The sequence below is a fragment of the Ornithorhynchus anatinus genome, chromosome 15, assembly GCF_004115215.2.
Source record: "Ornithorhynchus anatinus isolate Pmale09 chromosome 15, mOrnAna1.pri.v4, whole genome shotgun sequence".
Taxonomy (NCBI): Eukaryota; Metazoa; Chordata; class Mammalia; order Monotremata; family Ornithorhynchidae; genus Ornithorhynchus; species Ornithorhynchus anatinus.
In genome coordinates this window covers 2,973,277-2,997,404 of record NC_041742.1, presented here as the reverse complement: position 1 = coordinate 2,997,404, position 24,128 = coordinate 2,973,277, and the positions used below count along the sequence as shown (strand labels likewise).

At 48.4% G+C, this 24,128-nt stretch overlaps 1 protein-coding gene and 1 long non-coding RNA gene across 2 annotated transcripts; one reads left to right on the top strand and one right to left on the bottom strand.

Annotated features, from left to right (window-relative positions):
• Window positions 1–786: 786 nt before the first annotated feature.
• Window positions 787–23,559, top strand: CRLF3 (cytokine receptor like factor 3). The gene is made up of 8 exons (XM_001511224.4): window positions 787–959; window positions 9,070–9,277; window positions 11,911–11,998; window positions 13,862–14,039; window positions 15,784–16,006; window positions 17,691–17,823; window positions 20,314–20,426; window positions 22,140–23,559. Exons 1-8 carry the CDS (start codon window positions 828–830, stop codon window positions 22,391–22,393), a joined length of 1,329 nt encoding a protein of 442 aa, XP_001511274.1. The 5' UTR covers window positions 787–827; the 3' UTR covers window positions 22,394–23,559.
• LOC120638834 lies at window positions 3,213–18,705 on the bottom strand. The gene is made up of 6 exons (XR_005660818.1): window positions 18,635–18,705; window positions 14,835–14,952; window positions 12,038–12,156; window positions 11,511–11,661; window positions 4,435–7,639; window positions 3,213–3,469 (listed from the first exon to the last, which is right to left on the bottom strand). It is a non-coding gene; the product is annotated as an uncharacterized LOC120638834 (long non-coding RNA).
• Window positions 23,560–24,128: the final 569 nt, after the last annotated feature.

Here is a 24,128-nt window from a genome sequence, read left to right as displayed (position 1 = left end):
CTATTGAATGGATGAATGAATGGATGAATGAATGAATGACCACCTGATGACCCTGGATGTCCTCTAGTGCTGAGCAAATACCAACATTATTATTATTAAATACTATTGAATGAATGAATGACCACCTGTTGACCCTGGATGTCCTCTAGTGCTGAGCAAATACCAACATTATTATTATTAAGTACTACTGAATGAATGACCACCTGGTGACCCTGGATCTCCCCCGGCGCTTAGCAAATCCCGACATTATTATTATTAAATACTATTGAATGAACGACTGACCACCTGATGACCCTGGATCTCCCCCAGCGCTTAGCAAATCCCGACATTATTATTATTAAATACGAATGAATGAATGAATGAATGAATGAATGAATGAATGAATGAATGAATGACCACCTGATGACCCTGGATCTCCCCCAGCGCTTAGCAAATCCCGACATTATTATTATTAAATACGATTGAATGAATGAATGACCACCTGATGACCCTGGATCTCCCCCGGCGCTTAGCAAATCCCGACATTATTATTATTAAATACGATTGAATGAATGAATGACCACCTGATGACCCTGGATCTCCCCCGGCGCTTAGCAAATCCCGACATCATTATTATTATTAAATACTATTGAATGAAGGAAGGAAGCAAGGAAGACGTTGGCAGCCGCCCCTCGGTCGTCTAGGAAACGGGGCCCCGCCCCCCCCGGCGCTTTTGTCCCCGCCCTCGGGCTGTCAATCAAGTTGAGGTTGTCGGACGGTGGCGGGGGAGGGACCAAAGACCTGGGCGTCCATTTCCGCTTCGCCGCGGGCGGTGCAGGCCAGGGAGGATGGAGCCGCCGGCGGAGCGGGAGGATGGAGCGCAGCTGGTGCAGGAGGCCCGGGAGAGCATCGAGGCGGCGCAGAGTTACGGCCGCGAACTGGGCCAGCGGCTGCAGGGGCTGCAGGAGGCGCGGAGGCAGGTCCGGAGCTGCGCGGGGGGCGGGGGGAAACTGAGGCAGCCTCGGGGCTCCCCCCCCCTCGACGGCCTCCGAGGTCGAGCCCATCTGTCACCCCCTCGGTGCAGGCGATCTGCGCGCCGTTGGCGCCCAGGAAATAATCATAATCGTGGCCCCTGGTTGCGCCCTTCCTGTGTGCAACGCACTGCTCTAAGCGCTGGGGAGGATCCGCGTTGATCTGGTTGTCCCACCTGGGGCTCACAGTCTTAGTCCCCCTTTTAAGAGTAAGGTTAATGATGTTGGTATTTGTTAAGCCCTTACTGTGCGAAGCACTGTTCTAAGCGCTGGGGGGGGGATGCAAGGAAATCAGCTGTCTTCATCTCCATTTTGCAGATGAGGACACTGAGGCACAGAGAATAATAATAATAATAATAATAATGTTGGTATTTGTTAAGCGCTTACTATGTGCCAAGCACTGTTCTAAGCGCTGGGGTAGACATAGGGGAATTAGGTTGTCCCACGTGGGGCTCACAGTCTTAATCCCCATTTTACAGATGAGGGAACTGAGGCACAGAGAAGTGAAGTGACTTGCCCAAAGTCACACAGCGGACAAGTGGCAGAGCCGGGATTAGAACCCATGACCTCTGACTCCCAAGCCCCGGCTCTTTCATTCAATAGTATTTAGTGAGCGCTTACTACGTGCGGAGCACTGTACTGAGTGCTTGGAATGTACAATATGGCAATAGAGAGAGACAATCCCTGACATCGACGGGCTTACCAGCCACGCTAGGGGCAGGAGCCCGGGCTTGGGAGGACGTGGGTTCTAATAATAATGATGGCATTTGTTCAGTGCTTACTATGTGCAACGCACAGGGTAATCAGGTTGTCCCACGTCGGGCTCCCGGTCTTCATCCCCATTTTCCAGATGAGGGAACTGAGGCACGGAGAAGTGAAGCGACGGGCCCAAAGTCACACAGCCGACAAGCGGCGGTGCCTGGATTAGAACCCATGACCTCTGACTCCCCAACCCGGAGCACTTTCCTCCGAGCTACGCTACGTCCCCGGGTTCTAGTCCCGGCTCCGCCGCTTGTCCGCTCTGTGACCTTGGACAAGTCACTTTGCTTCTCTGGGCCTCGGTTCCCTCATCCGTAAAATCAGCGTGGCTTTTAGTGGAAAGAGCAGGGGGCTTAGGAGTCAGAGGTCGTGGGTTCTAATTCCGGCAACGCCACCATCAGCTGTGTGACTTTGGGCCACAGGGACCCTATCTATCAACCAGGGACGGAGACTTTGAGCCCACATGGGGCAACCGATGACCCTGGATCTACTCCAGTGCTTAGAACAGTGCTTGGCACAGTGTAAGCGCCTAACAAAGACCATCATTATTTTTCTTTTAGAGTATGAGCCCGTTGTTGGGCAGGGGTTGTCTCTGTTGTCGAATTGTGCTCTCCAAGTGCTTAGTAGAGTGCTCTGCACACAGCGCTCCATCAATAGGATTGAATGAATAAAATGGGGATTCAAAGTGTGAGCCCCACGTACCCTGGATCTACCCCAGCGCTTAGAACAGTGCTTGGTGCATAGCACGCGCTTAACAAATACCATCGTTATTGCTGTTGTTAGTGCAAGTGATCCCCCAAAATATGGGGGAACCCCACAGATCCGGCTGATTTGGGGCATGGCTAAGGACTGTGGGCTGGCCAGATTTCAGCTCTCTGGGTTGGGTCTGGCCAGTGCAGGGCTCTGGTTTTTGATGCTCTTGGCTCAGCGCTCGTGTGTGGAACACCCTGTGTACCCAGAGGGATTATGAATCCCACAGGGGCAACCGCATGTGCAAGTAGGGAGCCTTGCCCCCCGCCCCAGGATTGAGGTTGGGCCAAATCCTAAAGTCCTAGGGTTTGGTTTGGACCTGCCCCTGTTGTTTAAGTAGATTTACTCCGCAGACGAGATTTAGTTGTGACTAAGCACACAACAGAAGAGCGCTGCGCAACTCTGTGCCACTTCTTTTAGAGGCTTTTGATTTGCATTGTGGGTTTACTGTGAACTGAGAGTGGGAGTAAAATGAGCCCCAGTTGGTATCTTCCACTCTTGATTATCTGTTACCGGAGCACAGGGATCTAAACACCAGACCAACCAACAATCTTCTAGATTTGAAGAAAGGCCAGGCGAGTAGGATACATCCATGATGTCAGAAACACACAGGTACCATGAATGATGGTATCTTGGGCTTTCCGTTCCAACACCTCTTAAAAGATAGTGTGAAATCCTTTTAAGGGCCTTTATTGTTTCATTAGGCATCATTAAGGAATTATCTGAACTCTGCTAAAGTAATTCAAAGCATAACACCGCATTATCTAAATGAGCTGTAGTATGATTTATGGGTCCAGGTAGGAGGCTCCAGAAGTAGAAAATTGTTTTGATACCTTACGGAAGTGGGTTTTCATCTCTAGTGAAGAATTTGTCCTACTTGGGTTTTCTGGCAGTCACCTTCATGTCTTCATAATGCTCTTTGTGGCAGGTTAACTCTTCCAGTAATCACTCTATTGGGTGAGACAGATGCAGCTAACTCAGTGATATATGCATAATAATGATAATATTAAGGGCTTACTATACCCTAAGCACTGGAATTGATGCAAAATTATTAGGTTGGACACAGTCCCTCTCGCCCATAGGGGTCCCAGACCGAGTAGAAGGGAGTAAGAGTTAATCTCCCTTTTCAGATGCGGTAACTGAGAGGCACCGAAAAGATGAGTTGCCCAAGGTCACACAGCGGGCAAGGGACAGAGGCAGAATTAGAACCCAGGTCCTCTGACTCCCCAACCTGAGCTCTTTCCTCCAGGACATGCCACGTGAGCCTTTTCTAAATGAGGTTGCCTCCCGAGCTCAACAATCTTATCTGTTCCGGAGGCTTTTCTAAGCCTTGGAAATCTGGTACGAACTAAGAGCAGAACTTCCTCTAAGATCCTATCATTGCAGATTGTTTAATCTCAGCCCAGGTGGGGAGGGGGCAGGGGGACGGGTAGATACCTGTAGCACCCACCTAAAAAGTATGCGGGGGTTGGGTTTTTGTGGAGGGTGAGGCATCAAACACTAAGTTTATCCCTGAGGTGGTTTGCGTGGTGGTTGAAATCTCGGGTAAAGCGATATCCACCAATAATGAATATATCTCCTGGTTCTACGTATCTTGGGGGGTCCGTAGTGGGGAGAAAGGCATCACATAATAATAATAATAATGGTATTTGTTAAGTGCTTACTATGTGCAGAGCACTGTTCTAAGCGATGGTTGAATCCCTGGGTCGTGTGTATCATGATGTGGCTGTAACCTGGTATATGGTATCTCAATGATAATAGCTGAATCTCTTGGTTATGTGTATCATGGAGAAGCTATAACATGGAGAGTGCTATAGATGTGGGCGTGACCGACCTATCTAGCAGGAGAACAGACACTGGAAGAACTTCCAGATCAGATGAAGAAGGAAAAGACTCATATCTTTGAGCTGCTTACCGCATTTCAGATTTGGTTTGTGTAGATGTGTTTTTCCCAGTCTCTCATCAGTCCTGGGGGCAGGTAGCGACGAGGTATCATTCCTCTATTATTGGAAAAGAAACTGGAGCGAGGAAACGCTAAGAAGCCTGACCATGGTCTAAATGGCATTCCAGTGGTCAGAACTGGAAAGGGAATTGTGGGGCTTTAAATCCGTCGAGTGTGCTCTCCCTCAAGTTTCAAAATTTTGCAACAAGTCATTCGCGTTCTCCCTCTTGGCCTATTCCAAGGTAGATTAAATCCAGGAACAAAACACCTTTTGCAGATTGACTGGTGTCTACCAACTTAATATTTCAATCTTTTAGCTGAGAATTCCCCGTGTTAAATCAGTACCAGGACTCGAGAAGCCGTGAAGTTTAAACGTTAACAATGAGTTTAATGTCCTCCAGAGACTTTTCACTGCTTGGTGTGAAAGCAGCTAATGTTCACGAGCTGGTTTAAGTGCATTTAAACGGAAATTAAGATGGTGTCGATTTATCGTCGCATCTATTAGTTTACTCAATTCTGCATTTCTCGGCCTCTCTTTGGCATGATCATAGCAAGTTTGTGTATATCCCTTAGCCTCCTTGGGTGCACAGTATTTTAGAAAGCTTTTTAAAATCCAGCATACTACCAAAGTGAAAGAGGCAGCAGCCCCGTTCAGAGCAGGAAGTCTTACAGTTGGAGAATCGATTGCGGGCGGGTTTGCGATGATACTGCTTAGCAGACGAGCGCTGAACTTCCCCTTTCATGAAAGAGAGTGGGTGCCGGGCTAGTTCTAGTTAAAATGGCCCTGGTCCCGCAAGCTACTGACAGGGGCCACTTTGTAAGGATGTGCTGGGACCCAGAAGAACCAAGTCTCTGATATTTCCCTTTCAGCGGGAGTCTGTGGGGCCACAGAAATGTTATCGGCATGAACAGCTGTTCTTGCCCAATAGTCAGGATATTTTTAGGACTGTACATTTTCGGGAGGCAAAAGTGAAAACACTGAGTGCCGCAAACAACAAATAAACAAAAAGCATGGGGCCGGTCCGCGTCTATGTGTGTGCCTGAGTGCGCACAGGCATTTGCTGCCCTCTGGAATGAGGGTCCCACACAAGCACCCAGAGGCGAATTTCCCCTCCCGTTACGTCTTCTCTGAGGTAAAAGGACAGCTCTACATTTAGGACTCACGGTGTATTTTCAGTATTGACGGAATTTATGGCTTTCTAATGAAGGAATTTTCTGAGTGGGAAATACCCCAGAGCCAGAGATGGGTGGATTAGAAACACCAAGCTGTGTTCTGAACAAGGGTGGCATTCCCCCGTCCACTCTCCCGCCCCATAACCGTGAAAGTTCAGACCTGGTAGAATCTTCCCCGCTAATCACTTACTCCGAAACAGCCTCCAAGTAAATATAGTGCTTTTGGGGGATTCTTTTTTTTTTTCCTTTTGTGGTTACCACCCTCTGCCGAGAAAGGGAAGTGCAAAGTAGGGTGATGGAATGCAAGAGTAATTTGTAACCCTTACGGTTTTAACGACATCAGGTTGGAGGCCACTTCGTTGCACACGGGAAATCAGGTGGTGGTGGGCAGCCTATTTTAATACCTGAGCATCTCTGAAAGGATTAAGAACAATTCTTTTTTGCCATCCCTTGGAATCCGGGGTGAAATGAACCATAACTCTGCCGGTTCCATGGTTCTTGGGCAGTAGATTTATACCCTTACTGCCAGCGCACAAAAATGAGAACTCGGCAGTTTTGCTCTCTTGTCAAAATACCGGTAGGACTTCCTTAGAGTTGTTTTAGCAGACTTTTTTCTTTAACTTTTTTCGTTCCTGCCTAAAGGGCCAACTTTCACACACTAAAGGAACTGACTGATTTTGGATCAGAAAACCCTGCTGAGCGCCCCAGCCTTGCCTCTGAGAGCCTGCTTGTCTTTCCCCAGTCAATCAATGTCATATTTATTGAGTGCTTATTGCATACAGAGCACTGTACTAAGCACTTGGGAGAGTTCAGTATATCAGAGTTGGGAGACCCATTCCCTGCCCACAAGGAGCTTACAGCCTAGAGGTGACAAGTCCCTGACTTGTTACTTCTGCACAAAATCCTGTTGTGTAAGGAACAGGTCACTTGGCTCATAATAAGCGCTTAACAAATATAATAATTATCAACTGAAATCTGGCTATCTGACTGGTTTATTCAGATAATTTTTTTAAAAAGCAGGTGAGCACCCATCCAAGATGGCTAAGTTCTTGTTAAGTGAACTCCTGGTTATCGTAACTCTCCCAGGACCCGATGCTTTAGGTGCATAACCTGCTGATTTCACATTCCATTCTTCTTACATAAAGGCTCAGGAGATGTGTTTGCTGCCTGGGGTGATGAGAGGAGAGGGCTTGTGTGGCCTACAGGTGGTCAGGTGATGATGATGGCATCTTCCATCACAGCCCCAGTGGGGCACAGACACCAACGAGGAGTAGACAGGTCAGCGTGCAACCCACTTGTCAGCTGAGTGACTGTCAGTTCCAGGCAGAGCTGGGAGTAGAACCCAGGACTCCCTTTTCCCAGTGCAGATTACTGGCCCAGAAATGAATTACGATCACAAATGGATATGGACGACTAGAAGATGAGTGTTCACCGTCATTTGTAACCCTTTGACAGAATAAGATTTCTGTGTGTGGGTGGGTTTTTTTACCCTATTGGTTTCATTCTTCCTGGCTGATTGTATTTCCTCTCTGCAGGCGTCTCTTATTTTTCAGCAGTGCCTATTGGTTGACTGGTCATTACCCCATGCTTTCGCTTTTTTATTTGACTGGTCCATTCACACATACCCCGAATCAAGCCGTCTCACCGCTCAGACTGGTTAACCCGCCTGCCCTCCCCAGTCCCAGGTTCCGGGCATACACCCACCAGTCTGCGGGCACTACCCTCAATGACCAAGCATTCATTCATGGCCCTCTGCTCACTCAGACCAGGGAAGGAAGAAAGAGCTTTGGGGCAGCGAGAATATTAAGCATTCCCCAGGCCCGTTTTGACTAGCCATTGAATTTCAGTAACACTCAGTGCTGTAAGGTTTACCTTGACTTAAAGCACTTCCTTTCCTCTTCCTTTGAAGAATTTTGACTGACTTGAATAGAGTGAGTCAAGTCCATTTCAATTAGGTAATGGCAACTCTAGTCCGTTTCCACAAAGAGCTTTTTGGCTGAAGAGGCTGAGGAGACAGCAGTTTAGAACCTAAGTACCGTATTTACATGTGAACACCAGAAAGATCTAACGAATCAATCACCGATGCTCACTGAGCCCAGACTGTGTGCAGAGCACTGTACTCAGCGCTTGGTCGAATTCAGAGTATTGCAAAATTGGTACCTATTTACACCGCTGTATTGGATCACGTAACTATTGTGTTATTATATATTGCTTTGGTCAATTTAACACAAGAGTGTACTTTAGATTGTGTACTATGAGAGACTAGACTCTTCCTTTCATTTCACATATTCAGTTTTCGTAGAACCTATTGAGTGCTAACCAGCTATAGCTGTGGTATTTGTGAAACGCTTACTGTATGTCAGGCTCCGTTCTGAGCAGTAGGGTAGATACGAGATGATCGGGTTGGACACGGTCCCTGTCCCACACGGGGCTCACAGTCTTCATCCCCGTTTTACAGATGAGGACACTGAGGCACGGAACAGTATAATGACTAACCCAAGGTTACCCAGCAGACAGGTAGCGGAGCCTAGATTATAACTCAGGTCCTCCAACTTCCAGGCCCGTGCTCTTTCCAGTAGGCCACGCCGGGCACCAATGGCTCGTTCTGTTCTCAAATAAAATTCCACCTCCAGACTATGCACTGATTCCCTGGAGCTTATTAAGATGCATTTTTTACTAGCTAGTGAATGAGACGGCCACATTGTTCTCAGTGCGAGTGGGTGAGGGGATCTGAGAGAAGCCTGGGCAGGAAGCCTTGGTAGCTCAGCAAGAAGGAGAAAGCCACAACTGCCTCTCTGACTTCCCTTTCCTTCCATGACAGTGTTTCTGAACGGTGTTTAAGTCGTTCAGTACAGCAGGCTGGTCCCCAAGCGGGACTGAATAGGGACCTAAAGCCCTGGGGGTAAAGTGGGGGTTGGGTGGGCGGCCCTTTGCACGCAACCAAGGAATTGAGAGTGGGACGTTGAGCTTCCAGGAAGAGGTTCTCTGGCAGGAGAAGCAGCAAGGCCTCGTTGTTGGAGCAGGGGCTTGGGAGTCAGAAGGATCTGGGTTCTAATCTTGGCTCTGCCATCTGCTGTGTAACCTTGGGCAAGTCACTTGACTGTTCGGTGCCTCAGTTTTCTCATCTGTAAAATGGGGATGAAGACTGTGAGCCCCATGTGGGACAGGGACTGTGTCCAACCTGATTATCTTGTATTAGAGCAGTGCTTGGCACAGAGTAGTAATTAACACATTCCATTAAAAAAAAAGTGAATGCTTTCCCAACGCCCTGCCTACCTGCCTCGGAGAAATATTGTGCCCATGGGACTCCGCCCAGCCTGCTGCCAGGCTCTGGGGACCCATGTCCCGAGTTTCAGCTCACACCCCGCAGTGTATTGCAGTTGATGTCGGCAGCAAGGGCAGCCTGGCTGAATTTTCACCACCTTGTCTTCCCAGATCAAGGAGAGCGCCTCCCAGACCAGAGTTGCCCTGAAAAAGCATTTCAGTGACTTGAAGGGGACCCTCCAGAAGCTCCTGGATGAGCGCTTGGGGTCCCTGCTGCACCAAGTGGACACCATCGAGCTGGACAACATCAAGCCCCTGGATGAATGCCAGAAGCTCATCGAGCACGGAGTCAGCACGGCTGAAGATTTGGTCCGAGAAGGTGAGTGGATTGATCAAGGGGTGGTCTTAACTGAGTCCTTCCTGTGTGCAGAGCACCGTACTAAGCGCTTGGGAGAGGAAAGTACGATAGAGTTTGGCCCGAGAAGCTGGGTCCCGAGTTACCTGCCATCTGAAAATTGTTGTCATTGGAGGCCCTTTTTTTCTCTTTTTTTAATGGTAATAATAATAATAATAATGATGCTGCTATTTGTTAAGCACTTACTATTTGCCGAGCACTGTTCTAAGTGCTGGGGTAGGTACAAGGTAATCAGGTTGTCCCACGTGGGACTCAGTCTTAATCCCCATTTTACAGATGAGGCACAGAGAAGTGAAATGACTTGCTCAAAGTCACAGCTGACAAGTGGTGGAGCGGGGATTAGAACCCATGATCCACAACCAGGCAGGGTACTGAGCACTGAGGTAGATACAGGACACTCGGGTTGGATAGAAGCCCGGTCCCACATAGGGCTCACAGTCTTAATCCCCATTTTTTAGACGAGGTAACTGAGGCCCAAAGAAGTGAAATGACTTACCCAAGGCCATAGGGCAGACGAGAGTGGAGGCTGGGATTAGAACCCTGGTCCTCTGACTACTAGGCCTCACTGCTTCTCTTCTGAGGGGGTGACCTCCACAATAAGGCATCATGGCACCAGAAAAAGGCTGAGTGCCCGGATTCACTTTAATACAGCCCTCGCAGGCTATTCCCACTTTTGACTCCTGCCATTTATGGGATTAAATAGCAAATTCTTTGCTAGATGGGAAGCTCCTTGTGTGCAGGCATGGTGTCTTTTGCCTCTCTTGTACTGCCCGAGTTTATAGTGCAGGACTGCACGTAGAGTGCGTGCTCGGGACATACCCATTGTGGGGGTGCCTGTCAGGACCATTCTGTAATTTGGGCTGACAGGTGACCTCCCCGCAGCTTTTCTTTTTTAAGGCAAACACAGACTTGAAGAGTTACTCAGAACACTTTGCAAAACAGGAAGGGGGAAGATGGCTCCTTCCTCCATGTGGTTTTATGTTTTAATATCACATTCTGTGTTTGAACTTCTGTTATTTTATAAAAAGCAATTTTAACATTTAGTAACCAATGTAAAGTTTACTCTGTATCCCGATAGAGTATTTGGCCGAGTCATGACACCCCATAATGGAATTTTGGTGCTTCTGGGGTCTTTGGCCCATTAAAAGATTGCAGGTGTTTCTAGGCTGCTTTTAAATGGGGGCTGGAGGGGCTTTTGTCTTTGAGTATCACACACATGCCCCCCTGGAGACATTATAGGAACCAACCCCCAAATAATTCAGAATAGCTCAATTATGTGCCCCCCAACTCTCTGAGGAATAGAAAGAAAATTTTTGTTTTGGAAAGCACGCCGCCGGTGTAAGCTATTTTGACAGCTCTTGGGGCTAGAAATGTTCCCATTGGCAAGCCCTGTTGCTACACAGAGTAAAATCTTCTTGTGGAATTTCAAGATTTCTAGAAGGTACTGTTGTTTAGTTTTCCTCTTGGCAAAGAGAGTCACGCTATCTCCAGAGCTTCAAGGTTCAGACTGCAAACAGGTACAGTCAGGAGGTGAAAATAAGGTTCCGGAGATGTGAGATCTCGTTTCCTCCGAGGGCACAAGGGTGAAGGAATGAGCTCAGAAAAAAATGAGCAGTGCCCTGCCAGGGTCAGACCAGCGGTTGCTCCAAACCAGTCCCAGTGTTCCCACTTTAATCTTGGCCACAAAGAATCTTGGACTTCATTGGTTCATTCACTGGCATCTATTAAGTGCTGACTGTGTGCAGAGCGTGGTGCTAAACTGCTGGAGGAAACAGCCTCCTGCTTGGCCCTAGTTCCAAATTTTATATACTCTGTTACCTATCTGCAGTTTATTTTAGTGTCCATCTCCCACTCTAGATTTTAAACTCCTTGCTGGTAATGCTCATGTCTAACTCTTTTGTACGCTCCCAAGGGCTTAATACAGAGCTCTGCTCACAGTAAACCCCCAATAAATTTGATTGATTGATCGCTGTCCTGGAAGAGCACTCCAAGGAGCAGCAACACCCACCCTCACACTTAGGAATGGACGGTCTAAAGTCCCTAACCGGAAGCACCCCGGAGTTTGGTGGCTTCCAGTCAGGCGGGCAGAGTTCTTTTTCATTGTTCTCTTCTACCTGACCATTAGAGCCCCTGGGCATCAAGAACCTGGGGATTTTGGGGTTGTTACTGGGGGCTAACAATTCTGGCAGGGCCATACCTGGGGGTGTGTCCAGATTCCGGGGGAGGTTGGGTAGTAAATATCGGGGGTATCTGGCCTCCACGTTGTGCTCTTGCAGAGGCGGTGCTGCGGTATCCGGCTTTGCCTGGAGGAAGTGGATCTTTTCGCTTGACTCTTCCAGGAAGTCAATCTGGAGTATCCGAGTGCAATAAGTACAATAGAGTTAGAAGCCTGGGCTCTGAGGAGTGTCCGTTCTAGTGGTGGAGACATTCTTCGCTGAATGAAGAGGTGGGCTGGCACATTGCTGACAAGTGCCTGCGGGGCACTTAACTATGAAACCAGGGCCTCAGCACAGCACGCATCTTTGGCAGAAGTGGAGGGTGTATCTCTCTCTCTAACCGATTTTTCCCATCGATGCATTTCTCCCCTCGGATTCTAGGTGAGATTGCCGTTCTTGGGGGTGTGGGAGAAAAGAATGAAAAGCTGTGGAGCTTTACCCAAAAGGCCTCCCACATTCAACTGGACAGGTAAGGAAGATGCTGGGGGCAACCAGCTTCGAGTCCTACCTTGTTCCTCGGTCACTGTCTGCGGCCTTTAGAGACGCTGGGCGTTCCTCTGGGTTGGACTTCCTTTCCCGGCATGACCTCCTCCTGTCTAGTGGGAGCCTCTCTTCTTCAGGACTGGCCTAGAGCAAAGTTTTGTTTTCTAATCAACTCTTGCTAACTTAAATATCCAGTGGTGACCAATCCTAAACTTGCCTTTGAGCCTGAGAACCTTGGTAGGGCAGGCAAGTTTATCTTGACAGGTCTGGAGATTAGAAGCCTACAAGTTTCCTTTTCCATTTTCTATTCATCCTGGTGGAGGGACCCCCCCACTTCCCCTGGTCCAGGGGAAGAGGCAACTTTTCTTACTCCCCTCTGCTCGCCCTTTTTTTAATGCCTTCTTCCTGTAATTTCTCCTTCCCTACCTCTTAGAGTGGGAGCCTGGTAGGATACAGGAACTGTGCCTGATCTGATTATCTTGATTCTGCCCCGGTGCTTAACACATGTTCTAATTATTATAATCACCCTTTTCCTATCCTTCTAGGGCCACCCTTTCTTGTGTTGATCCAATTGGGTATTTCTTCCCCTCTGCATTTACCTAGCTGTGTTTTCGTTTGGCCCCCTCTCTGTCCTTACCTTTTTGGTATCTTCCCGTGGCATTCCTCTTTCTCAGGCTCCTTTTCATCTGCCACTTGATGTTTTTCTCTCTGTTTTCTGTTATCTTTTATTCTCTCTGTTCCTTTAACTCCTTTGAGGTTCTCTCTCCTTTGTGTCCCTCTCACTATGTCTGTCACTCTTCCCTTCCCTCCCCCCTTTCTTCCTGCCCTTTTGTTGTTTTACTCTTATCCACTTTTCAGCTACTTTACTGTTTTTCTTCTTTCCCGCCCTTATTCACCACCAACTCTTTGTCTTTCTCTTCTCTCCCTTCCTCCCCTGCAGTATATCCATCACACTCTCTTCTGGTTATCTTTCTGTCTCTCAACAGCTTCTACTCCTTTTGTCACACTTTTTCACCTTTTCTCTTTCCCTGCTGCCTGTTTGGTAGGCCTGGGCACCTCGGGCCAACAGCAGTTAAGCATTAAGGGAGTTAGGCCCCTTCCCTCTTGGGACATAGACGCCTATCCTTTTTCTACAAGAAGACAGGCTGAAGCAGCAGCGTTGACCTAAGGGGCAAGGCAGGAGAGGCCAGGGACTGTCTTTGAGCTTAAAGCGCTCTCTTGCCAATCCAAGACTGCCTTATGGTGGAGAGGGCAGAGGCAGATGCCCACTCCCCGAGGTGATCCCAACAGGAAAACTTCAGATTTTTATTTATAAATATTGTATTGTGGCTGCATGCATTTTTTTAAATTTAATTTTCCCGGTTTTTAAAAATTTAATGGTATTTGTTAAGTGCTCACCATGTGCCAGGTACTGTACTAAGCACTGAGGTAGATAAAAGAAAAGCAGGATGGACAGAGTCCCTGACCGATGTAAACCTCACAGTCTTAATCCCATTTTATGGATGAGGTACTGGAAGCACAGAGAAGTTCAGTGACTTGCCCAGGGTTGCACAGCAGACAGGTGGCATATTGGGGATTAAAACCCAGGTCCTCAGAATCCCAGGCCCGTGTTCTTCACCCTCTGTCTCGCTGCTTCTCACTCTTATGCTGCTTAAGGGGAAAGAGAATCTTTAGGCTCCAAAAGCTCCTGCTGCGGTTTGCGTGACGACATGCACGCCTGTGGACTTCAGCAGCCTAAAAAGGGGTCTAGAATTAGTATGTGTGGGTGGTGAGAAAGGAGCGAGGTTAAAATTCTTAATCCTTTGCCCTCCGGTTTAAAATAATGGATCTGTGAATACTCTCTCTCCAGTTTACCAGAAGTGCCCTCACTAGTCGACGTGCCTTGTTTATCTGCACAGTTGGACGACTCGATTCTTACCATAGTGAAAGATCAAATTTTAAAACATGGGACGGTGGCATCTCGGCCGCCGGTTCAGATCGAGGAACTCCTAGAGAAGCCTGGCGGAATCATCGTCCGATGGTGTAAGGTAGGTAATCCGGGCCCAGGAATGCTCCCTTGGTAGTATTTCCTTTGGGAAGCAGCACGGCTTAGTGGAAAGAGAATGGGCCAGGGAGTCAGAGGACCTGGATTCTAATCCCACCTCCACCTCCTCTGTGCTGTGTCCTTGGGCATGTGACCTAACTTCTCTGTGCCTCAGTTTCCTCAACTGCAAACTAGGGATTCAATACCTGTTCTCCTTCCTACTTGACGGGGAGTCCTGTGTGGGATAGGGACTGTCCAACCTGATTAACTCCTATCTACCCCAATGCTTAGAACAGTTCTTTGAAACATAGTAAGTACTTAACAAATACCATAATTCATTTAAAAAAAAAATTCTGAATTAAGTGGTGTGGAGTGAACTTACTTTCCCCCAAAGCTCCATTTTGCTTTGGCAAATCTCCCTCCTTACCCATATGAGACTTCCCCCTCACCCTGCTCCAACAGCATATGGCTAAAGGGTAGCAGCCACCAGCCAGGAGGACCTGCCTGGCACAGGTGGGTTCTGACTTGTCGACTGGGGCCTTCCACTCGCTAGCCACCAGCCAAGCTAGGAATGGAATGGCCAGGCCTCTGCTTGACTCTCCCTCCCGTAGCCGAGACCAGTAGAGCACTGGAAACTCTAGGTGCCGTCCCGAGAGGGGCATCTTATGGTCTAAGATTCACCACTGCACTGTAAAACAAAGAGATTCTTGGAGAATTAGTAGTCTTAAGCTCTTAGTACAATGCTCTGTTCACAGTAAACACTCAATTGAGTGACTGAAAATATTCAGTTCACACCTACCTGTTAACAAGTGAGTCCTCATTGCACCCTCATTTACCAGGTTTATTTTCTGAGCAGTAAACCGCAAGGAGCCACACAGCAATCCTTCTCTAAGGCAGTCAACAGCCAGAGTCCTTTTCTGTTAATAACCAATAGACTAAATTAGCCAGTGGGACTCAAGGATACCCTCCCTTTCATGACCATTTAATTAGTTTCGTTATGAAGCTGTCGTTGGGGCCCAAATGCTTCTGGATTTTTAGATTTGAGCTCCACTAAGCAACACACTACTCTCTGCATACTCTTCATGTGCCATCCTGAGAGAGGGATCGCACTACATAGTCAATGTAAAATAGAATGAATCAACCGCAATACAATTAGAGAAGCAGCATGGCTTAGTGGATACAATCCTAGGAGTCATAAGGTAATGAGTTCTAATCCCTGCTCTGCCACTTGTCTGCTGTGTGACCTCGGGCTAGTCACTTCACTTCTCTGGGCCTCAGTGATCTCATCTGTAAAATGGTGATTGAGACTGTGAGCCCCAAGTGGAACAGGGATTATGTCCAACCCTATTTGCTTGTATCCATCCCAGTGCTTAATACAGTGCCTGGCACTTTACAGATGCCATAATCATTATTATTATTCCAGCAACGTGATGCTTAAGAGATAGTTCTTCCTTGTGATGCAGAATTGGAATGGTGTTCCCCCATTTGGGATCAGGACAAGTGGGGAAAGTAGAGATCAAGATGGGCCAGTTTGTTTTGCCAATCCCATTTCCAGTGGCCGTCTGAAATAGCCCGTTCTCCACTCAGAAGAAAGATTTGCCCACCCTTCTGGATCCATTAGAAACCTGGTTGATTTCTGGAGGAGGCGGCTGCCCATTCTCGAGGTCTGAGATATGACATTGTTGAGAGTTATCCCTCCACTCCCTCCCTTCCCTCCTTTCTGATGTACAGCCCATTCCCCCTTTCAGGTCGACGACGAGTTCACAGCCCAAGACTACAGGCTCCAGTTTCGCAAAAGTACCTCGAATCACTTTGAGGACGTTTACGTCGGCTCGGAGACGGAGTTCATTGTGTTGCACATCGACCCCAACGTCGATTATCAGTTCCGCGTCTGCGCCCGAGGGGACGGCCGGCAGGAGTGGAGCCCCTGGAGCGTCCCCCAGATTGGCCACTCGACCCTGGTGCCACACGGTGAGTCGCTGTCCTCATGGGACTAGCCTGGTCAGTTGCCCTCAGCCCTCCAACTAACTGCTCAGGGTCTCAGCTACTGCTTAGTTACTGCGTTAGGAAATTGCTGGTTCCAGCAGGGTCCAACCACAGAGCTCTAGAGTTCTCGCCCTCAATCTCTAATCCCACAGCATGTTGGCTTCTGTTTTTTAAAGTGGTACTTAAGCCCTTATTTTGCACCAGGCCCTGCACGAAGCCCTGGGGCAGATACAGATTATCAGGATGATGATAATTATGGTATTTTAAGTGCTTTGTGCCAGGCACTGTACTAGGCGCTACGGTGGATACAAGCAAATGGAGTTGGACACGGTCCCTGTCCCACATGGGGCTCACGTTTCAATCTCCATTTCCCACCTGAGTCCCAGAGAGGTGGAAATGACCTACCTAAGGTCACATAGACAAGTGGTGGAGGTGGGAGTAGAACCCATGACCTTCTGATCCCCTAGGCCCGTGCTCTATCAGTCTATCTACTAAGCCCCCGCTGGAGTAGATGTACTTGGGCTTCAGTAAACCTGGGTTATATTAGAGAGAGACCTTGATCCACAATTGAGGGGTAAAGATCTCCAGAAGTGCTAATGGAAGGATGAGTACTAGAACCCGTGTCTCTGTGCTGAGCAGCTGCCTACTGTTTCCTCTTTTCCCAAGAGGTGGGAGAGTCAAGGCAGTACAAGCCGCCAGACTGTCTTGTCTTATGCCGTCGAGACGTTTCCGACCCATTGCGATACCACGGACGCATCTCTCCCAGAACGCCCTGCTTTTCCTCTGCAATGGTTCTGGTAGTGGATCCTTAAGAGTTATCTCGGTAAAAATATGGAAGTGGTTTACCATTGCCGCCTTCCACGGAGTAAACTCGAATCTCCGCCCTTGACTCTCTCCCATGCTGCTGCTGCCCGGCAAGGGTGAGTTCTGACCCGTAGCAGATGGCCTTCCACTCGCTAGCCACTGCCCAAGCTAGGAGTGGAACGGACAGGCCTCTGCCTGACTCTCCCTCCCTTAGCAGAGACTGGTAGAAGACGGGAAACTCTCCGGCTGCGACCCTGAGAGGGGATCCAAACTCTGTAGCTGGGCTAGTTGAGCTGGAAAGCTTGTCGAATGGGGCTTTGGAGCTTCTCTGACCTTTGTACGGAAAGACCCCGCTGTAAGCCACGCTTTCACCTGTCAGAGGAGCTGAGTATTAAAAGCTGTTGCGAGATCAAGAGTCCTGAACACTCCGTGTACACACGTAAACTGCCTCTTGGGATGCCGACTCAAGTTGCTTGCTTGTGCCTCTCACTCAATCCTCTCGACAAGTATGCTTGGGTTTTTAAATCCTGGACAAGGCCCTCCCCTCTGCTCTTTCAGCTCCAACTCTAGGAGACCCTGAGAGAAGGAGCATGGGCTTGGGTTCTAATTCCGAGTCCCCCACTTGCCTGCTGTGGGACCTGGGGCAAGTCACTTCACTTTCCTGGGGCTCAGCTTCCTCATTTGTAGAATAGGACTTCAATACCTATTCTCCCTCTTACTGTGAGCACCCAGGTTGGGTGGGGACTGTATAGTACTTGGCAAATAATAAGCGCTTAACAAATGCCACAGTTATTTTTACCTCACTCCTGGTAAGGGCTCCCACGGTGCTCAGGTTTAACCCCCCGTTCTCTTTCTGCTTTTTCAGAGTGGACGGCCGGCTTTGAGGGCTACAGCCTGAGCAGTCGTCGGAACATGGCGCTCCGCAACGACTCACAGGCTTCGGGAGTCCTCTACTCTAGTGCGCCCACCTACTTCTGGGGACAGACGCTGACGTTCAGGCAAGTGCTTGGGGCCGGTGTGGGGGTGGGGCGAGCACGGGGCAGTCCCTTTTGGCAATGGGGAGTACAGCGGGGGAGAAACTCCTGTGCCTGGGCACCACCTCAGGACTAAAAGGTTCATCTCATCCAACAGTGGGGGCTCAGCATCTCCCTGGAGGGGATGCAATCTGGCAAGTTTTGAAACCAAACTCCCCCTCAGAGATTCCAGTTAATCCTTCCAGGCTATGGCTTAGCCGTGACTACAGATGAGGGGCGTCAGACAAAGGATTTCCTCCCTATCCCTTCCTTAGCCTTCTCTCCACACCTCCCCTGGTCCGCAGACTGCTGAGATAAATCCAGTCATTCAATCTCCCTGGGGAGCTGAACGGACCCCCATTGCCATGTTGGGTAAGATCCCCGGGCCGGACCCCCATTGCCATGTTGGGTAAGAGCCCCGGGCCGGGGCAGTTCCTCTCCTAAGTTGAGAGTTGTTGGGAGTTTATCACCATTGGTGAATGGTGATAAAGCAACCCCGCCTCCTACTCAGAGCCAATGGCTTCTGTTCAGCCTCCCCCTCTTCCTCACTTCTTTCCCAAGGCCAGTGGCGAGTCAAAGGCCAGACTCTGCTCTTCCTTTGGCCTTCCACCTGCCCAGACGAGGGACTTCTCCTGACCTCCTTCCAAGGGAATGGCACCGAACCAGCCCCCCGAAGCCTAGCTGGAGGAAGAGCCTTCTGAGGTTGGGAAGAGTAGTTTCCTTCTGCAGCTCTACAGGAGCTTCCCTTTTTAGAGCTCAGTTGGATCGATCCTCCAGCAAGATGGCCAATACTTACGGGAGGGGCCGCTCCTCACGATCCTCTGGCTCCACAGCTCCGCTGGGGTCTGGCTTGTGGACTCTACAAGGAGAGGCAGACATTTACTAGAAATAAATAATTTATAATAGATAATTCGATATATACGTAGGTGCTGTGGGGCTGAAGGGGCTTTGCACACAATAAGCGCTCAGTAAGTACGACTGAATGATTGGAATGAACACCAAATGCCCCCAGGTTACACATCCAAGTGCCGAGACCATGCAGAAGGGAGAGGGAGCGGAGGAAAAGAGGGCCTCTTCCTGAAACTTGGCTCATGGGGCAGTTGAGGTGAGGCTGATGGTATCCACTGATGACCTGGATCAGTGGCTGCCATCTCATCTACAGTTCCACACAAGTAAACTACCAAATGGATGCACAGCAGGCCAGGTTCCAGACTTTCTCCTGGAAGATTTAACCCTTGAGTCTTGAGTTTTTATACCTTGGAATAGACAGTGTAAACTCCTCGGGGACAGGGATCGTGGCTGCTAATTCTGTTGTATTTCCCCAAGGGCATGATAGAGAACGCAATATACTCAGGCGCTCAGTGGTTACTATCAGTTGAATGGATTTCAGACAACTACAACCATCCAGATCTTACAATAAGTATTGGCTCTAGAATCCATCCAAAAGGCATTCCCCTTGTCAGACTTACGGGCTAGCAGCCCTGCCCAGAATCTTCCCTGGGCCAGGTGGCTCAGTTGAGAGACCAGTACCTCCTCCCAAGATATCCACCTGTTCTCTGGGGCTCTCCCACCTGTGTAACCACAGCTCTCTCCACCTCCTTTCCAGCCTGGTAACTTAAGCCGCCCACAAGCAGCCTGTCTACCTCTGTGCCCGCCCCTTACCAGCTGCTGCTTTCCTGGAGCTGCAGATCCTGCCTCTGGCCTGGAACCCCCTTCCCGCTTTATAGCCGAGAGACAATGACTCTCCGCCCCTTCAAAGCCTTATTCAAGGCACATCTCCTCCAAGAGGCCTTCCCTAAGCCCTCATTTCCCACTCCCTTCTCTATGGCCCCGAAATGCACCCTATATTCACCACCCCACCGGGCCCCTTGGCACTTACGTACCTATTTAATTTCTTTCTGTTAATGTCTGTCTCCTCCTCTAGAAGGTAAGCTCGTAATGGGCAGAGAAGGTATCTACCGGCTGTTATATTGTTACACTGTACTCTTCCTAAGCGCTTAGTATAGTGCTCTGCACACAGTAAGCATTATGATGGATTGACTGAAATGAGCTTGGATGCACCCGACCCCTTCTGGCTGTCCCAAGGCTGAACAAATGGGGATGGGGAAAACCTCAAAGAGAAGGCAGAGAGAGGTGGAAAAACAGGTAGAGGGAGCGTGCGGCCAGTAGCCTCATCCAAGGAACTCGCTCGATTTCAAGAGCCGCCCGAGCCTATCTGGGAAGGGTTCCAGGCACTCTGCGTAAAGGGCCGGGCCACCGCGTGCATTAGGATGGTGACCCAGCGTCAGTAACCACAAATGTCAAAATTCTGCTGACTGGATATGTTCCCAGGAACCGAAAAAAGGGTCAGAAGAATGCAGAGAAGAGCCACGCCGTCCCAGTGGCCTCCCCACAAAATCCCTAAGGAGCTTAAGCTTTGTGGTAGTCTGGGGCTACACCTTAATAAACAGTTGGGCAAACTTCCTTGTCCTCCAGGGTGGAAACCGTGGGCCAGCCAGACCGGCGAGACAGCATCGGAGTCTGTGTCGAGCAGCAGAATGGACATGACTCCCTTCAGCGTGACCAAGCAGTGTGCGTGGGTACCAACGGTAAGTAAGAGTGGCTGCCGCACGCTACGGGGGTGTGCCGATGGCCGAGGGAGCCTGCGTGGTCCTGCCAGCCGTGCCCCAAGGCAGAAGACTGTCAGAACTGTCCCGTAGCTTCCTTGGCGGGAGAGAGGGCCTTGGACAGATCTGCCTCCCTCCCTCCCAGGGCCCAATGGGTGGTAGAGCCGGGGCCGGCTGGGCTGAGATCTGCCGGTTCCGGAAGGGACACGGACTGGGTTGTGCTGTGGGAGGCAGGAGGGTGGAGCCCAGGTGAAGCAACTGGATGTTGTGGGACTGTGTGTGGAAGGAAGCCAAGGATCGCCGGAAAGTCATGCAGAATTTAGCTAGGGGTGGTTGCGGGAAAAGCCCTGCCTAAGACCATCTCTGGTCTTTCTGTCCAGTGGAAGACACTAGGCTCACAAAGGCTACGGACGATCCTTTATCTTTATTTTTTTAAATAGTGTTTGTTAAGCATCTGTAATGCTTAGGGTAGATACGAGCTCATCAGTTTGGACACAGTCCATGTCCCACAAGGAGTAATCCCCACTTTACAGATGAGGTAACTGGCACAGAGAAGTGAAGTGACTTGCCCAAGGTCACAGAGCAGACAAGCGGCAGAGCTGGAATTAGAACCCTTGATCTTCTGACTCCCAGCCCCGTGCTCTATCCAAAACACCAGCACTATCAATCAGTCAATCAAGGTCACCTAGCAGGAAATGCTTTCCTCAGTCATTTATGGCAGAGGCTTAACTCTCTTTATGCTCCACTCACAACAGTCTTTAGGGTTCTTAGCAAGTGGTCAAATTCACAAAGTATGTTTTGCTTCAAGCCAGTCAAATTTGGAGTATAGATCACAAATACGTAGTCTTTGGGACCAACCTCGGCCAACGTTGATAATTCAGAGAACAAAACTGTGGCCCACAGCTCTGCACTACTTTCCTAGTACAAATTCTGTGGTTAAAATCACAATGTAAAATATTTAAGGACTGCCTAGTGAAATATTTATACCAGGCTGACTTTTTTGGGTTTGAAAGTGGTGTCTTCCAGATGATTAAGATTTCGCCAAAGTAAAGGGTGATAACGCTGGTATTTGCTAAATGCTTACTGCATGCTAAAGGACTATACTAAAGGCTGGGGTTGGTTCAAGATAATCAGGTCAGACACAGTCCCTGTGTGGGGTGCAAAATCTAAGGGGGAGGAAGAACAGATATGAAATCCCCATTTGGTATATGAGAATTTCGTGACTTACCCAAGGTCACACAGCAGACAAGTGGTGGAGGCAAGATTAGAACCCAGGTCTTTTCTGACTTCCAAGCCCCAGCTCTCTGTGCTAGGTCTTGCTGCTTCTAGGGTGGGAAGAAAACATTATTAGGGATATGATTCATGAGTCGGGCATTTTGAATCATTCACCCCAGGCCCCAGATCTGCTGTAACCATTTCTCACAGCCCTTTGCCTCATCTTTCATGGCTTTTCCGTCCTTAGTCAATGTTGAGTAATAATTATAATAATAAAGGTATTTGTTAAGTACTTAATATATGCCAAGGACTGTTCTAAGCGCTGGGGTAGATAGGAGATAATCAGGTGGTCCCACATGGGGCTCAGAGTCTTAAGCCCCATTTTACAGATGAGGTAACTGAGGCACAGAGAAGTACTTTACTGTGTGCAGAGCAGTGTACTAAGCGCTTGTGGAGGCTGACACTCTCTTGCCGTTTCAGGGGCGGTTTTCGTCAACGGCAAAGAGATGACCAACCAGTTGCCGGCTGTGACCTGTGGAACCACAGTCACATTTGACATGGAAGCGGTGACCTTGGGCCTTCCCAATAACGACGGTGGTAACTTTAAGTTGCGAGTAACTATTAGTTCCAACAACAGGGAAGTGGTTTTTGATTGGTTACTTGATCAGTCCTGTGACTCCCTCTATTTTGGATGTTCCTTCTCCTACCCGGGGTGGAAAGTGTTAGTGTTTTAGCCTTCAGGTCAAAGGGCATTCAGCTGCCGGATTTCAAGTATATCCACTCGCAGCCCAGTTTAGCATAAGCCTCATGTCGGACTCCTCTCCCAAGCAGTTTGAAAACAGTACGCTGCACATATTCTGGATTTATTTCAAAATAGTCTGGTGGTGAAGTATTGTGTTTTGTGGAGGAAGATATTAAATGCAGTTTTCAGAATTTGGAATGCTGCATCCGTATAAATCGATTACGAAACAAGCCTCAGACCCTCTCACTGTGTTCAACATTTTTTTTAAGTTATTTTTTTTTTTTTAAACTTTTGCTAAACCCATCTCTTGGGTCTAAGGATATGTGAAATTAAGTGGCCTTTGGACATAAGTCATTTTTACCCCATTATTGTGGGGTGGTGTTAATAGTGAAAATAACTTTCTGTTCTGGAATACTGGTCCTCTTTCCAGGGTGCCCAGTCACTGATTTAAAACCGCAAAAAGTGAGGACCCTTCTAGTATGATCCTTATCCTTACCTCTGTGCCTTCAGTATTTTGAGCATTCTGTGGACAGTGTTTTAGTATCACCTTTCAGAATTCTTTCTAGGATACATTAATTGCCCTGTAAGGGCCCAGTCTCCAATGCTATTTATTCCCTTCCTGAACTTAGAACGTTTTGGGGTTTTTTTGCTGCTTTTTTGCAGTGAAGCTAGAGATATTCAAGATGATTACAGGGTAAAACTACTAATTTAGGAAGAGAGTGAACAGTGTTAGCCGTGCTGTGTATTTATAGCATGGAATCTCCTACGATAAACAGCTTGTTGTTAGTCCCTGAAGGACAGACCGACCTGATAAGGCGATACTTGACTTTGTTGAGAAAATGTGTAAAATGTTTGTGACTTGCTAGATAACTGTTTCTGCTACGGACCCTCTTCCCCGCCCCCCCCCCCCCCCCCCCAAATTCAATGTGAACCTTTAACTGAACTTTTTTTTTTTAATAGGGAATAGTGTTAGAAAACCTCGTTTGATATTTTTGTAAAGTAATTTATTTGGGGATGCAGTTCCTTCTAAAGACAATCATAATGTTGTCCCTTTGCCATCCATGTTACAGTAGGGAGTCTCTCAGTGGTAACTGAAGATTAGGCAGAATATAGACCCTTGTCTTTTGTTGTTTCATTAAAAAAAAAATTTTAAAGCAACTTACCGTTGTGAGTTTTTCTTGGGTTTGAATTTGCAAGGCTTTTAACCCAAACTAAAATTTCCAAATCCTTTACGCCGGAAAGTAGCTGCCTTGCCCTGATGAAGGAAATGTTTTCATAAGAACTGATAATTAAAATTCAAACACAAGTCCACCTTCCATCAAGTCTACTTTGTCTTCAGCGTCACTCTAATCACAACACAGGCCTCTCATGTATTTTCCATCAGTCTTAAATTTCTAAGTCCTTCATGGTAGCATTAACCTGGTACAGAATCTGTGAAATTTTTTTGTTCTGAAACATGCCAGATAATGCTTTCAAGTACTAACTGGACTGGCTGCATCTCATCCAGCTCTTCAGGAACAAGAGGAGGGGAGGAGAAGCGAGCCTACTCTTTCCCTCCAAGGAGAGTACAGCTACACGGGGAAAGTTATTGGAAGGAAAGCTGTTGCACATTTCAAGCTGGGAAAGTCGGGAAAAACGCCTAGTGCGGTCTCTCGGGGGGAAACCCATTTAGTCAAACGGCAATGCCAGCAGCCCAACAGCAGGCTTTGTGGAGGGGTAACAGGTGA

What these genes read in the sequence shown, in the direction of transcription:
- CRLF3 (XM_001511224.4), top strand. Translation starts at nt 828, where the DNA reads ATGGAGCCGCCGGCGGAGCGGGAGGATGGAGCGCAGCTGGTGCAGGAG. An exon ending in TGCAGGAGGCGCGGAGGCAG is followed by an intron (nt 960 to 9,069) that starts GTCCGGAGCTGC and finishes TTGTCTTCCCAG; the next exon opens with ATCAAGGAGAGCGCCTCCCA. An exon ending in TCATCGTCCGATGGTGTAAG is followed by an intron (nt 14,040 to 15,783) that starts GTAGGTAATCCG and finishes TCCCCCTTTCAG; the next exon opens with GTCGACGACGAGTTCACAGC.